This window comes from Patella vulgata, chromosome 7 (assembly GCF_932274485.2).
Source record: "Patella vulgata chromosome 7, xgPatVulg1.2, whole genome shotgun sequence".
Classification (NCBI taxonomy): domain Eukaryota; kingdom Metazoa; phylum Mollusca; class Gastropoda; family Patellidae; genus Patella; species Patella vulgata.
The window spans coordinates 33446903-33463954 of NC_065885.2; the positions used below are offsets into that span (position 1 = coordinate 33446903).

The 17052-nt window shown below is 34.0% G+C and overlaps 2 protein-coding genes across 2 annotated transcripts; both read right to left on the reverse strand.

The window, feature by feature from the left end:
* Positions 1 to 772: 772 nt before the first annotated feature.
* On the reverse strand, positions 773 to 3248 carry LOC126827045 (Bardet-Biedl syndrome 4 protein). Its single transcript, XM_050556209.2, has one exon. The coding sequence runs from the start codon at positions 3237 to 3239 to the stop codon at positions 1509 to 1511; it is 1731 nt and encodes a 576-aa protein (XP_050412166.1). The 5' UTR covers positions 3240 to 3248; the 3' UTR covers positions 773 to 1508.
* Positions 3249 to 6213: 2965 nt separating this feature from the next.
* LOC126827057 (uncharacterized) lies at positions 6214 to 15213 on the reverse strand. The gene is made up of 6 exons (XM_050556237.2): positions 14991 to 15213; positions 14605 to 14670; positions 12951 to 13036; positions 11819 to 11936; positions 10194 to 10252; positions 6214 to 7959 (listed from the first exon to the last, which is right to left on the reverse strand). The coding sequence occupies exons 1-6, from the start codon at positions 15198 to 15200 to the stop codon at positions 7854 to 7856; spliced, it is 645 nt and encodes a 214-aa protein (XP_050412194.1). The 5' UTR covers positions 15201 to 15213; the 3' UTR covers positions 6214 to 7853.
* Between the last annotated feature and the right edge of the window lie 1839 nt (positions 15214 to 17052).

Below are 17052 nucleotides of genomic sequence, written 5' to 3' on the forward strand. Positions count from 1 at the left end.
AAGGGCCATAACTCTGGCAGCAACTATCGGAAATCGCTGAAAAGCAATTAGACTTCTTTCTCTCATGACATTAAACAATGTGTATAAATTTAAAGTCAATCAGAAATTACCTCTAGAGCAGCGTACACAAGCAATTGTAGACAAAGGTGACAGCAATATACAACCACACTTTAATGTGGATGTTTAAAAAAGGGATTTTTTGTACAATCTTGTCGCAAATATCAAAAGGAACCGAGATCTATGGAATATAAACATACATTTTAAGTTTCATCAAACTTTACTTGGGCGTACGCCACAGCCAAACTTTTGTCACCTTCCAGTTAAATTAAGTCACTCCGCCACTGAAACTGCCTTCATGGTTACATTGCGATAAGACTGGTTTATACAGACAAAAACACAGAAATGAAATGAAATGGGGTTTAACGTCCTACTGTTCTGCTCCTAACCTGGGCTAATGAAGACGGGCATACGCCATACAGTGTGCTATGAGGGAAATTTTGCCCGGGCAGCGTCGCTAAGGCCTACTCTTATATCGAATTTCAACTGCCAAGGCTAAAACACAGTGTCACAAAGGGGGATTGGATGACCTAATGGTCCAACGTATGCACTTTAATAGATCACAAGGTCTGACATTTGAGTGATGTTGCAACTTTCAATTCCACGCTCGTATATGCTAAGGAGTAAGGTTGCCTGCCTAACCTTGTGGGTTTCCCGGTCCTCCCACTCACAAACCATATGTGTTAGTCTCACTTTGCATAAATAAGTCAAGCTATATCATTTTAACAAACTTTATTCATGGTCATCTAAAGAGAAGTATTGAAGTTTACCTAAACTGTGCCTGTCTATCCCATACAGAGGCAGACATCATTCAAATAAAACACTGGTACCAAATTTCATAAAATCCATCCAATGGTACAGAGAAAACAAAAACCATGAGTAATCATTAATGTCAGCTGCACGACATACTCAGAAGTAGCCTCTATGGGCTAAAAATGTACAAAGATAATACACAGATAGGACTGTAGTCCATATGCACAAAGAAGTACTATTAGTTAGAGAACTAATATTTGGATAATATTTAATGCACGCAGTGTGGTGAAATACAAAGTTTAGTACTACATGCAGCTAATCTTTTTATAACAGTATGGTCTGTAATACATCATTACAACGCATGGTTCATAACAGCACAGTGATGTACAGATAATATTACCCATTACGCAATCACTTTAGACAAGAAATTGTCATTTTTTTGTTGGACAATCTCTGAAATAAGTTCAACATTTATACACTAGAGCTCATATATGGCCCTAACAATATTTAACAACTAACAATTCCTTAATAAATAGATGTCTAGCCAGACAGTGAATATGAAGGGATGTGTAGGGTGTGGTGTGAGGTAAAAATGAACAGTTAACTACACACTAACAACACCAATTTTTGTTTGGTAGGCGAAATAGTCTTGACACTTTAATTCTCGCCAGAACATTACAACATTACTAACAATTATACTATAGATCAGATATTGGAGACCTTTTTAAATCAGTTGATGCAGGTACGTTCTTTGATGACTGCTCAAGAATAGGTAGTTGTGATGGCTTTCCAGATTCTATCTTGGGTAAGGGATCTAAAGTGGTAGGTTTTGATAAATGCATATCAGAAACTTCTGGAAATTCAGACATATCTGTTTGTGTTCTTGATAGCTTAGTGCTTGCTGTGTCGGAGCTTGTTCCCATAAGTAAGTCAGAGGGAAGGATCGTTTCTGTAAGAATATCAGGAGTAGAAGGTATGTCCGTCTCTACAGCTGAGGATGTGGTGGGTCTTGTGAAAGGTGCTGCAACCAGATCTGGTTTATTTGCCATTGATGCCGAAGAATGTCTTTCTTTGTTGTTATCTTTCCATACCAAATTATCACCAACATGTAATAATGGCCCAAGTTTTGAAGCCATGTCAAGCAATTCTTGATCAACATTAGACACAGATTTGATGTTTTGTGTAAATATAGATAGATATTTACTAGAAGCTCTTCTATCGCCATTGTTATACAGCAACACAGCAAAATTCAATGGTATGGACGGGTCTTTATTATCTAGAGATATAGCTTGCTCATATGCTTGTTTAGCATTATCTGGATCTTCTAAATTAGTTAATGCCACTGCCAATAGCATGAACAACTGTGCCATCTTAGGTTTAAAATTAATGGCGGCACTAAGAAAGTGAAAAGCTGAAGCAAACTGTTGCATGGAAAGATGAACTAAGCCTAGATTATACAGAATCTTCCAATCAAAGGGTGCCAAGTAGTTGGCTCGCTTTAAACAGCTAATAGCTGCTACATATTTCTTTTTTCCAAAGAAACACATTCCAATGTTATTCCATAATGATGGATTTTCAGGTGTATTTACAGCAGCTATTCTATATTTAGTTAAAGCAACATCCCAGTCACAATGTCCTTGCATCATGCTACCAGCTGCCATTATGGCTTTAGTATGTTGAGGATTAAATGTAAGAGCATTTCCTAAATTTTCAAAGGCTTTTTGATACTGCCCAACTTGCATATATAAAAGTCCTAAAGTTGTTAGTAGATCTGGTGATTCTGGATAAAACTCTACAGCATTTTTACAGATATCAACAGCTGAGTTCAAATCACCTTCCAACAAAAATAGTTTTCCCAGCATAACATAAGATACATCATGACGTCTTATATCTATAGCTTGTTTAAAACATTCCTTGGCCTTAGCTCTGTCTCTAAGATACATGTAGCATACACCTAGATTGTGTGATATTTCCCAATCTTTTGTGTTGATGTTGGATGCTTCATTATATACATCTATTGCTGCTTTATGTCTTGCAAGTAAAAACAAAGACCTGGCCACTTGTTTAAGGTTTTCTCCACTATTAGGATTTAGAAGTGTGCATGTCTGAAAGAGTTCCAAAGATTCCTGGATTTTCCCTTCTTGTCTGTGGATAAGTGCTTGGACATAAACGGCATATTCACACATTCCACCACTTTCTGTCAATTGCTCTTTGATAAGAACCTTACATGTTTCGAAGTCTTTTTGTACATAATGAAGATGTATCAACCAGTTTCTTCTTTCATTAACTGGCAGCTCTGGTGCTTTTTTTGCCTTGGGTTTTGATGCTGTAATAACTTGTGGAATTGAAGGTATTTCAGTTTCTTGGTTTTGTCCCGATTTGTTTCCATCTGTGGCATTTTCATCATTGTTGTTAGTTACATGCGCCATTTTGAAACATTGGAGACAACTCTTTTACAATAAGTTGGAGGCAGACCGCCGAGATCAACCCGGTATACAATTTAGTCATCATACAATAAATTCTGCTTACTTACCATACAATAAAGGCAGTATATTATGTTTCATAAATGTATTGTGAAAGCCTTCTTATACCTCTTTTTTTTCTTTCTAAAAGTTTATTACAAATAACATAAATATAAATAGGCTACGCCTACACAGATAAATAAGATACAAACAACAAAAAAATGCCCTTTTTTATATTTTAAATGGTTTACCAACCATCAATGACCAGGAGTCTCATTATTACATTTAGGCTACATTTATTAACATCTAACTCGGACCATAATATTATGTAAGTCAATTATATTTATACATATTATTATTAATTAAATATTCAGGGGAAACATAATGTGAGAGACAAGATAAATTATACTGCGTATAACTATATAAGACCGTGGCCAGTGTTGATCTGATTATTTGAACAAGCGGTGCGCCCACATTTTCTTGTGGACGTATATTATTGTCATCGCTCCTGTCGATCCGTCTGTCCGTCCACAATTTGTTTGTTGACACTACACTATAGGTCACATATTTTATCCGATATATATTGACGAAACCTGAAATATAGTTATATCTCCCAAAGATTTAGGGTCCTTATTTCGATATTGACATCATGATGTATCGGATCGTGGCTTCATGATGGTGATTGTACAGAAAATCACGTTTTTACCTTGTGGACACTCTAGGGGTCACAATTTTGGTCCGTTTTGATGAAACTTGATGTTTATAATCCAACAATCTCGGTTCCTTCCGATATTCACGCACATCGGACCGAAACCTCCTGAATTATCTCGTGATTGAACGAAAAATCGCGTTTTTAGCGCGTGGTAAGAACTTATCCGATTTAAAAACACGCCCAAATACATCAATTAAGGTTGTGGACCCCCTAGAGGTCACAATTTTTATCCAATTGTGGTGAAACTTAACAAATGTATTAACCCAAAAATCTCGGTACCTATCGATAATCGTGGATAACAGACCGTAACTTCCTAGATTATGGACCCTGATTGTACGACCCCCCCCCCCCCACCGATTTTAGCTTGTGGGCCCTCTAGAGGTCACAATGTTTATCTTATTTTAAAAACCGTTTAAATATATCACCGTTAAACCCAAATGAAGATTACAGCTAGGTTTGAATTTCGTAAATACCAGACCGAAAATGGCTGCTCCTTATGCAAATAGTCTAAAAGTATGTAATGCCAAGGTTGTGGACCCTCTAGAAAACACATTTTTTATCCTATTTTGATGAGACTTGAAATAACCCAAAGATCTCGGTTCCTTCCAACATTCGTGCATCTCGGACCATATAAGTTCCTGGAAAATCGCGTTCTTAATCTTAGCTTATAATGGAACCTCTTTAAAGGTCACAATTTTTATCTGATTAAGTTTAATTTTCGTGAAAATCGGACCGAAACTGCCCAACAAAATAGCTGCTACTTGTACGCAAATAGTGTAAAAGTATGTATTACCAATGTTGTGGACCCTCTAAAAGTCACCATTTTTATCCGTCTTGACGAAACTTAGAATATATGTTTATAACCTCAGATCTTGGTTCCTTTCGATATTTGTGCATGTAATTTTCTCGATTATAGCCCCTGATTGTACCAATAAGTCGATTTTTAAAGCTTGTTCTCTACCCATCTCTTGCAAAATTGGGCGTGTCTTGCCTGGCAATCGCTGGTGTATATGGGGATTGATACATATGGAATAAAGGATCATGGATAATGGACATCTGGGGCGGATCCAGGAATTTTTGTAGGAGGTTTTTTTTCCAGGTTCCTGATAAGGAAATTTGACTGTTGACAATGCATGATGCCATCATCGTCTCCAAATGACGTAGGCATACATACGCATTGAGCTTTTTAAAGGGAGAAATCTAACACCCTGTTTGATGCCAATTTTTATTATGAATTAATACGATCACATTGTGATTCCATTCATTGATGCAAAGCTTTAATTGTGATATAACATATGTGTATATCATTATCTCGCGCTTTGAATGCCTATACCATTCGACTATCTGATAATAAAGCACACGACCGTGACACTTTTTTCATAAAAGTGTTGTTTGGCCCCCCCCCCCTCCGAATCTTATGTTTTGAAAAAAAGGATCCATTTACTTGGACTTTACTATTCAAGTTATTAAACAAAATTGTTACCCAATTTAAGATGTAATTTGGGAATTTTATATATTTTAGTAGATTTAGTAGGCTATTTTCTTGACGAATGATAAAATATAGGCACTGGTCTCATTTGTGTTTATTGTCATTTTTGATGGAGCTCATTGTAACAAAATAGGCAGTCATCAATACTAAATGTTAATATATAAAAACTCAAATGTTTTTTTTTTGTTTTTTTTGCTCTTTGATTTTAAACTGACACACAAGCGTAGGTGATTTGGATGACACTATTCAAACAAGGGTTGGCCATGTTGGCCAAGAGGCCATAATAGTGAAGGTAACACAATTTAGTTTAGTTTGAGTGATGCCATGGACAGAGTGTGTAATCCAGATATTAATCTATATTGCAGATTAGTTAAGGATTCAGTGGCAGAGATGCATAACTAAAACACAATAACACGCCATATAATACTCAGTCTAAGGAGAGAGACCAGACACATGTCTTGTCAGCTTAACTGCAAATCGTCCATAAATAATACAATATTATCTTTGCTCTGTCTTAGATGACTGGCCTTTATAACATCAAATTTATAAAAAGGGTAAAATTAAATGAAATCATCCAGACAACTCATGCTATTTAGCTGCTCTGAACAATGGATTTGTCTTGTGTTGCTTTATGCATGTTAGGTTACATAACATAACTGTAGGGTTACGAGATTAAGATTAAAGAGACTGTTCATGTCTAAATCGACTGTGGGTGTATTTGATAAAGAAAACAACTTGGAAAAACAAATATAATAATTTTATCTTACATGTGCTCATTATTCATCATTTGTACTCTTCATTCATACTATATATATATCTGTAGAGCTCATTCATCAATCATTAACAAATTAACAATAAATACATGTTATATATACAATTGTCTAAAATAATAAGTCCCATGATACCGTTACCCTCAAGTCAACCATTCATACACTTTAATGGAACTTTAGCAGTATTAACTGCTTGATAAAAACTAAAGATAACAAGAACCTTCCTGTATGCATTATAAAATGAATCCCAAAAAGCTGTACAAAAATCCAACCACCTATTTTTCTAGAAAATGTTTTGAAGATAGATGTGAAATATTCAAACCCAGCATATAAAAAGTAATTAAATTACAACTTATTTTTTGGGATTCAAATGAAGGCGGTCCTGTCCATTTAACTTTGTTAAGGATTAACTATGTAAACACAATATAAGTCTATGTGATGGAATTAGAATGCCACCTGCTTACATCAATGTCAAGATATTATATAATCTACATATTTTTTAAGATCTTGTTATATTACAATATAAAGAATACTTGGTATTTGCCTATAATTTAAATAATGTACATAATTGGTCTTCTGTCCATGTTAAGCACCATTGTTAACTGAAATTATCAAGTCCGGGGCCATAAATGTATTTTTGCTCAACTCAAGTCGTGCTCAAATTTTAATCACTAGGGCTGTAAATAAAACATTGATAAACATTTCTGCAAAACAAAGTTTCAGGTATAATATTTTCACTCTTTATCAAATTCAATTGTGTCAACAAATTTCGTTTTACTAACTTCATTAAGATTTTATTTTGGCTGTATTGAAATTTGTTTCTAATCCAAAAATGTTATTTATAAAGTCCATAAATATATGCAGAAAGGTTCCCATTGATACCTGATCTAATAAAAATGGATTTCAAATTACACTGAAATATGTATTGCAGTACAATTCTAGGCTGCAAAGTGAAAAATGTGGAATATTCGATATAGTAAAATATTACACATAATCCAAAATATGCATTGAAGATGAAGTTATGATGGGCATGGGGTTACTTAAAACCCAAGAAATGTCTTTAGTTAAGTAAAAAAAAAAAATGTTTGCTGGCTCAGATTTACTTAAACAGATCTAAATCTGCCTATTGCAGGTCTTTCTTTAGGCCTTAAATGTTATATAAACTATGAATTATACATTTATTAACATGGCAAGCACATAATAAAGCAGATTAGAATGGTTCGGCCATTTAATGATTTAATTTAAAGATGGTGAAGTGAGGCTAAGCCTTGAACAACCAGTACGGTGGTTAAATCAGTGCCCACATCTTGTCAAACAGAATAAAGTAATTTGAATTGCATTTTCAATATATTCATTTTGCATTATTTATTTTTAAACTATTATAACAAGAATGGCCAGCTCTTTATCTAAATCTTACATAAAGTATCTTTAAATATCATTGAATCACCATTTGATTTTAGGAAAAGTTTTTGTAAAGAAAACTTCTCACACCGCATGTTTTGGCAACTTATCACAAAATAATGTCTTAAAAAGTCCAATGTACATATTGCCTCTCTGTGGTAAAAAAAAATCTTTGTTATTATGTGAAAATGTTCAATTGCATACAGTCATCAAATTGGTAATGTAGCTCCTGCTGTTTTAGATGCTGCAGCGTAAAAAACTTTGGAGAAAAACTTTAATCCTGTCTGTCCTCCGGGGATATAACTGACAATATACCTGGTAAATAAAATAAAAATATGTTTGAAGTGAATAATACAAAAAACAAGCCAACAGTGAGGCTGATGTCCTTCGCCGAAATAAAAAAAACCCCTCAAAAACAGATGACACATATCAATTAATTAATCATTTATCTTTTTCAAAAGTATTGAGAAATCAAACTGATTATCTATGCTTAGTCTAAGCATAAAATGTTCATTGTTCACCATGAAACCCAGATTTTGAAGTATCTGGTAGTGAGTAAAACTACTGGTATACACTAAGTTTTATCACTCTCCATCAGTTAGAATCAAAGTTATCTTGTCCCAAAGCATCGACCAAAGAAATTGCTTAGCTCTGCTTAGCTTTAACGGGAAATATTATTAATCATTGAACACAGTCAAGACATTCGCCCAATGAACATCTACATCAAGTTTAAACATTCTACCTCAATTAAAAGCAGAATTGTTATGTTCCAAAGTCTTGACCAATCAAATTGTTTATTGCTACTTAGCCTAAGCAGAAAATTCTCATCATTGATAAGTTTTCTATTGCCTCAATTAGCTGTCTGCTAGCTTACGATTGTGCCGTGGCTTTTTTGGTAGTAAGTTAGTTGTAAATACATGTAAATCATTTGAATATATGGTCATAAATATTGAAATAAACCATATTAATACGTGGACATGAATATTAAAATTCATTAAAACATATTTCCCTTTATTTCATTAATAATCTTTAAGTTCATGGCAAGTAAGCCTGAGACACCCCCTCATTTGCCACAATGGAAACAATAATGCACATTTCATAGAAGACTTTGGATTGGCTAGTACACAATAAACTGTTTACATTCAGCCAATTAAATACTGGCTTCCACATAGATACAGTTTGCTCATTACTTCCTGTCGAAGTGAAAGATTGAAATGACAGTATCAATACAGTATCAACAAGCTAACAGTGAGGCTGATGTCCCCCACCGAAATCCCAAAATAAATAGATGACACATATTAATTAAAAGCACATTCATTTTTTTCAAAAGTATTAAGCAATCAAACAGATTATCAACTATACACTAAGTTTCATCACTCTCTATCAGATAGAATCAAAGTTATCTTGTCCAAAAGCATCGACCAATGAAATTGCTTAGCTCTGCTTAGCTTTAGCTCGAAATGTTAATCATTGAAATCAGTCAAGACATTCACCTAATGAACATCTACATCAAGTTTAAACATTCTACGTCAGTTAAAAGCAGAGTTGTTATGTTCCAAAGTCTTGACCAATCAAATTGCTTATCGCGCTTCAGTCTAAGCAGAAAATTCTCATCATCGAACTTAGTCAATGTAATGATATAATGAATCTATACTCGGAGTTTCATCACTCTCACTTAATAAAACTAAAGTTATCGTGCCCCAAAGCATCAACCAATCAGAAAGCAGACAATGTTTATCATCAAACTCCATCAAGGCATTCACTTAATGAACATTCTAGCTCAATTAGGAGAGTTATTGTGTTCCAAAGTCTCTGCCAATCAAACTGCTTATCGCTCTGCTTACCCTGAGCAAAAAAATGCTCATTATCGAACTTAGTCAAGGTAATGATGTAATCGAACTATACACCAAGTTTCATCACTCTCGTTTAATTAGAACTAAAGCTATCGTGTCCCAAAGCATCAACCAATCAAATTGCTTATCTCTGCTTACCCTAAGCAAAAATGCTCATCTTTGAACTCCATCAAGGCATTGACCTAATAAACATCTACACCAAGTTTGAACATTCTAGCTCAATTAGAAGGAGAGTTATTGTGTCCCAAAAAGTGTGACGAACAGACAGACAGACCCATTTTAATAGTCCCCTGCTTTTTTTGAAAGGCGGTGAAACAATAAAATAAGGATGCTTAAAATAGGGTTGGTCTCACAATGATTCTTTATTGCTTCTATTGAGTATTTTGATAGTTTCTAAGTCACGCAAATATAGAGGGCAAAAACGCAAAATTTTGGAATGTCTGTGTATTTTTACACAACTCAAATTTGATCCACTGCGACTTCGGCTCCCAGGGCCTAACCCTCATTTTTTCCAGTGACAGTAAAGTAACCTATCACTATTTACAACTTAATCGGAGCAAAATGTACTTGAATTTCAGAAACTATTATAGAAAGTAAACCTTAACCAGGCAAGAAACTGGTCAAGTTGTTTATACTAAAATTTAACAAAAGCTGTCATTACATTAACTAAATAAATCATAAAGAACAAATACTAACCATATTAAAGCTGTTATTTGAGCAGAAGCAAACACTATTGTTAATACAGTTCTGTGAACCTAATAAAGAATACAATATATATATGGCATGAATACATTTCAAAACATCTATATTTCAAAAAGCTAACAGTCAGACTGATGTTCCCCGCATGAATCCCAAAATAATAGATTACATTTATAAATTATAAATATTTTTATAAAGCATTGGGCAAACAAAATACTTTCCACTGTTGATGCAATGAAACTACATGCATATTCATCTCTCTCACTCGATTAAAATCAGAGTCCAAAGCATCAGTCAAGATATTCACTTCATGATCGAGCATCTACACAAAGTTTGAAATTCTCCCTCAATCAGAAGCAGAGTTGTTGCATTTCAAAACATGTGAAAACCAGACATAAGCCATTTTTATTGATCACTAGCTTTGTAAGGAACGCAGGGACAACAAACCATAGGATAACAATAAAGATGTTTCTGAATCTGTGCATGGAATAATCAAAGATAGCATCAGAGGGAAAACAAGTTCTTCCCTTTTTATACACCCACATTTTCATGTTGACGTATTATACCGTCACCCCTGCCCGTCTGTATGTCCACAGTTTGTTTGTGGACACTCTACAGGTCACAATTTTTATCCTATCTTAATCCCAAAGATCTCGGTTCCTTTTGCTGTTGGCATGTATTGGACCATAACTTCATGGATTATGACCTCTGATTGTACGAATAATTACGTTTCTAGCTTGTGGACACTCTAGAGGTCTCAATTTTTATTTGATTTTGATGAAACTTGAAATACACGTTTATAACCCAAAGATCTTGGTTCCTTTCGATATTCGTGCATATCGGATTGTAACTTCCTAAATTATGGGCCTTGCTTGTACGAAAACTCGCATTTTTAGCTTGTGGTCCCTCTAGAGGTTACAATTTTTATCCGATTTAAAATGGTGAATATATCACCGTTACATCCTAACGATGGTTGAATTTCAATTTCGTGAAAATCAGACTAAAACTGCATGACAAAATGGCGGCTCCTTGTACGCAAATAGTGTAAAAGTGTGTCATACCAAGGTTGTGGACTGTGGACTCTCTAGAAGTCACATTTTTATCTGATTTTGATGAAACTTAAAATCTATGTTTATGTCCCAAAGAAGTCGGTTCCTTGTGCTGTTTGCGCATATTGGTCCTTAACTTCCTGGATTACAGCCACTGATTGTGCGAAAAATCATGTTTTTTAGTTTGTGGATTCTCTAGAAGTTACAATATTTTATCTGATTTTAAATACCATTTAAATACATATATATCACCATTCTACCATAATGAAGGTTGAATTCGAATTCTGGGAAAATCGAAATTAATGCCTGACAAAAATTATGGATACTCTTTGTACACAAACAGCAGTGTACTAAAAGTATGTAATACGAAGGTTATGGACACACTAGAGGTCACAATTTTTATTTGATTTTGATGAAACTTGAGATGTAAGATTAAAATCCAAAGATCTTGGTTCCTTTCAATATTCGCACATATCAGACCATAACTTCGTAGATTGTGGTCCCTGATTGTACGAAAAATCACTTTTGTTTATATATTATTCCATTGAAAAGGATCTAATGTAACATACTAACCCATAATGCAAAATATAAAGTTGCAAACATTGATCCAAAATATGCTAATGTAAATGGTATCCTTGGTCCAGAAAGTAGGTGTTTCACATGATGAACAGGACCCCATAAAAATGAAAAACTGAAATGGACAAAGTTTAATTATTTTCCTTAGTCAGGAATAACTTAAGAAATATTGACAATCTCTGAAACTCAAACTTTTCAGTTTAGATCAAAATAAAGTATTGAATCTGATGTGTTATTTCGGTGATAGGGCAAGCTCTTTATGATTAAGTTTTTGTTGTGAAAGATAAAGCAGAAGTAGGCTTGTTGTACTTATTTTGACATCCATCATCCCACAAAACAAATGGACAATTTTGATTTTGACCCAAACCAACGGGGTCTAGTCATTTTAAAATGTTGTTTAAATGATACGTAAAATAGATGAACTAATATTTGAATTTTACCATCGACCTTATAACACATGTCAATGGGAAGCATTTGAGACTTTTAAAAGACTTGCTGGCATTAATTTCCGACTTACTATATAAGTTGGAATCACAGTGACTCTGTTTTGTATGTACATGTACATGCCATGCATATGCCAGACATTTCCATCTAGATTGGCAGAATTTTAGTCGCAAATAGGGTGAATCAAACCTCAAAATACGGTGAATCAAACTTAAAATTCCAAAAATATAACTAATCTCAAATATCTTTAATTGTTCAAACCAATTACCGGTACATTTTACAGTGTTATACACTACCCTTTTATTTTTTGGCTGAAAACAATTCCAATTTCTCCTTTGTTCGACATTTTAACCCCTTGATGTCAGCCTATGGCAGATAAAAACAAATCAGAGATGTCACCTATCCTAAAATATTAATAACTTAGCAATCTGACAAATTCAAAGTAGAATATTGTTTGTGTAGTATTGCACCAGCCTTCTCACACTTGAGAAATTATTTTGATTTTCTATGTCTTGTTGTTTTTTTGCTTTCCTAATACTTTCAGCCTAAACTGTTTTTGTAACTCTATGCCATCTTTTATGCATTTCATGAGGTTGTGAATGACAAAGTGAGCTGATGAGTATGTTTTGATCCCTGGCACTTGCAACTTTTACTACAATGCTGACAGAATATACAAACAACATACCATGATATAACAAACAAACTTCCCATAGTATACAATGCTGCAAATTTCCTGGATTTGAAAACTAACATAGGAAGGTAAAGTGAAGCCTGAAAATAATACCAGTAAAACAATGAAGGTGTACATGTACTTATATTGAAGAAATTATCTAATATATTCATTAAAAATAAACTTTGTAAGAATAAAGAGATCATTTAACTCATTAATTACTACATGTACCACATGTATTACGTCATATAAACACGACAACAAGTGAGGCTGATGTGCCCCGCAAAATTGAAAAAGTATTTATATGACACACATTTTTTAATAGCATTTTATCTTTTTATAAAGAATCCATAATTTTGCTTATCAGTGCTAAATGTGAGCATTTTCACTCAATTAGAATTAAAATTGTTGAGCTCCAAAGTCTTGAAACTATACCCAAAGTTTCACCACTCTCAAACCATTAGAAACATGGTTACCATGTCCCAAAACAACTTAGTCAAGTTATTGATGAATTGAAACTATAGGAAATGCACATTATCGAACTTAGTGAATTGGAATCAAAGTTTTCGAGCTCCAAAGTCTCGACCAATCAAATTGCATATCACCCTTAGCCGAAAATGCTCATTATCAAACTTAGTCCTCCCACCCATATCGTTTTAATGTGTAACAATACATTATTATATAATATCATATACCAGTGACAGTCAAGATTTGCTAAATACTTTTCGCCGAGTAACACCGCGTTAGAATACAGTTCTAATCTTTTAGCGCGTTTCCGACCAAGCGAATTACCGTTAAGCGCACTGCGGAGTGATTTATGGCGCTGTGCGTTACGGATGGTTGATTTAGATTAACTGAAGCTGCGAGTAATGGAGTAATGTGAAAAAGATCATCGTATATAATTTAAAGTTTGGATTTGATAGCAGACAATAATTGATGGATTACATCTAAGTTATAGACGAAGATGAAATGATACGTTTAAAAAATTGTAAATTGTTCATAGTTTGCATACATTTTGGCCCCACCCACGTAATGCATGTACAATGCGTTAGAGAAAAATTCTAACTGATACAGAATGCCGGTAAACGTTTTCCCGGGAATACCTAACTCATTTTGTTGTTTTTCAAACCTGCCTGTACATTATGCATGTACACGTTTTCACGGCAGCTTTACTATATTACAACTCCTTCAATTTATTATAGACAATATTAGTTCGACCCTAGCTTATGGTAGGCTTGCAAATTCCTGGCGGAAATCATGGCAAGGCACGGTGTATGCTTAGCGAAACACAGTGGATTCCTAGAGAAACACAGTGAATTCCTAGAGAAACACGGTGAATTCCTTGAGAAATTCACTGCGGAATCTAAGAGAATTCGGAGTGGTTTTTTTCACTGCGTCGCCGTGATTTTGGTCCAAACAATTTGGGAGGAACTGAAATGAAAACCATAACCAAGTTCCATCAGTCTGACTTAATTAGAAGCAAAGTTATTGTGTCCCAAAGCATCGACCAATCAAATTGCGTAGCCTAAGCAGAAAATACTCATTCAGTTAAAGCATTCACCAAAAAGTGTGACGGACAGACAATTCTACAAAAAGATCTCATGCCGGAGGGAAGTTTATTATGTATAAAATAAGAGCGAGAATATTTTTCCTATACAAACTTACTTACCAATGAGAAACAAAAGGTACCCATTAACAGACAAATAATAAATCCAATAATTCTTTGCTTTTTGCTCTGAAAAACAAAAATAGTTGTAAGGTTATAAGCGATAAATATACATGTATTTCTAATAACATTAATGTTTGTTTCTACAGTACATGCAAATTATTTGACTTACAGTCATTGAAAGTTAATAATTTAACAAATTAATCCAAGAACTCAAGAACTGCTTTCATGTGAAATTCAAACATGGCTGTGTCACAGCTAATTTATTTTTTATTACACTTTTATAAAACTCACCCCTGGTAATTAACACACCGTATCTACAGATTTTAGCCAAAAAATTTGGGACGAACTGTAGGTAGGCTTGCATTGAGATTCTCGTACAAACTTACCAAACTTGGAAGGAGAGGGTCCTTTTGAGCTTGTTGGAACCAACCATTTGCGGAATCATTGGACACCATATCCTCGTCTTCCGTTGGCCTTCGTAGGAAACCCATTCCAGGTATTTTATACTTAGATTTATTTGACGATCCATCGATTAAAGGCTGTGTATTAGACGATCGTGATAAATAATCTTTTAAGTTTTTACTCAAGTCTGCCATGTTGACAAGTCAAGTTTTCTATATAATGCACAATCTTTAATTTTACGAAACGAAATCCGCTACATTTTCTATAACAGTTTATCTTTTAAAAAAACAAATTGAGATATAAGTATGTACATTAGGTTCGTTTGTGAATTTAACAATAACAAAGGTTACCTTTATAGTTTAATAGATATTTCTAAATAAATTTTACAATGTAGACTTCTTTTATACAGTTCCTAAAATTGTAATAACCATTCAAAACTCGGTCAAAACTAGCAGTTTGCATTTGTATAAAACGAAGTCACTATAACACATTTTGAACTTTTCTTGATATTTCTGTTGGTGTTGCTCGTGTTTAATACTGCTTCCGATATTATTCTCGTCAATTTATTTGTCAATTCTCTATTAATTTACAATGGCATATTCTACATCTATTTATCCTTATATAGGATTCTCGTAATACTACGTTTACCAAACTAAGATTCTAAATTGGAAAATTGTTATTGTTTAGCATCGGCCCAACCATCATACAGTGTTTTTTTTTATATTCTAACTTTGGTTGACCTGTTGGGACTAGCTGATTTGCCAATACTATTATATAAAATGTTATAAAATCTCAAAAGGCACAATCAACATGTCTATTATCGTATAAAAACGTAGGAAAAAAAAAAAAAAAAAAAATATTTGGCGGGTCTTCTCGAGGTTTCTTTCTTTTCTTATATCACTTTAAATAATAATTCTATTGCAGGGAATGATGATTCCACATATTGGTAAGAATTCAAAACTTCGCTGTACGGACACTATTGTGCGAATACATGAAACGGAAATAAAAATGTGACAAACTGTTTAAATGTAACATTAAGTTAGTTACAAATTCCGCTAATAAATTGCAAGAAAATGTCCCAAAATTTGTGTTAGTTAACTTACTACTGATTTGTCATTATATTATTTTTTTTTATGAAATCTTAATGTTATAAATCTGAAAAGGCACAATCAACATAAAAACGTAAAGAGTATTATCAAGCTTCAAAGTGCTAGAAAGAATTTATTTGCCTGGGTCAACTTTCTTTTCTCATCGCTTTGTCGGGAATTTCGGAAATAAGAATGTCCCAAATTGTTTAAATGTAACATTTAACAAATTGACTTTTTAGTTCGCTTGCCGTTGGTTTAATCTGTGAAAAATGGTAAGAAAAATGTCCCAATTTTTTTTTTATTTATTTGCAGCGCCTCTCCCGGTAACAACTAGGGCCGGTGGAAGCAATTATTGATTTGGGGGGGGGGGGGCTACCACCCTAGGACTTTAGGAGAGGATCCAAGGTTGTGGACATTCTAGAGGTCACAATTTTTATACGATTTTGATGAAATTGACAATGTATAACCGAAAGATCTCGACATTTTTAGCTTGTGGACTTTCCGGACCTCACATTTTTTTATTTTATTGTCACAATTCCGTTCAAAAATATCACCGTTACACCATAATTACGGGTGAGTTCAAATTTCGTGAAAATCGGACCGAAAATGCCCGACAAAATGGTCGCTACCCATGTAATACCCATAGTTGTGTGCCATCCGCCATCCAGATGTTCGAATTTTCATCCAATTTTGATATATCCCAAAAGTCTGGGTTCCTTTCGATAATGGCGTGTATTGGACCGTAACTTTCAGGATTATGATCCCTGATTGTACAAAATATCACGTTTTTAGTTTGTGGACCCTCTTTGAGGTCACCATGTTTATCTTATTTTCAAAACCGTTGAAATATCTTACTTTTATTTCATTCTTGGAAATGCACCCGCGTTTGTTTTTTTTTTGTTTTTGTTTTTGTTTTCTTTGTCAAATATCGCATATTGTTATTTATGACATGTACATA

What these genes read in the sequence shown, in the direction of transcription:
- LOC126827045 (XM_050556209.2), bottom strand. Translation starts at nt 3,239, where the DNA reads ATGGCGCATGTAACTAACAACAATGATGAAAATGCCACAGATGGAAAC.
- LOC126827057 (XM_050556237.2), bottom strand. Translation starts at nt 15,200, where the DNA reads ATGGCAGACTTGAGTAAAAACTTAAAAGATTATTTATCACGATCGTCT. An exon ending in ACCCTCTCCTTCCAAGTTTG is followed by an intron (nt 14,671 to 14,990) that starts GTAAGTTTGTAC and finishes TTTGTTTTTCAG; the next exon opens with AGCAAAAAGCAAAGAATTAT. An exon ending in AGTTTGTTTGTTATATCATG is followed by an intron (nt 11,937 to 12,950) that starts GTATGTTGTTTG and finishes TGTCCATTTCAG; the next exon opens with TTTTTCATTTTTATGGGGTC.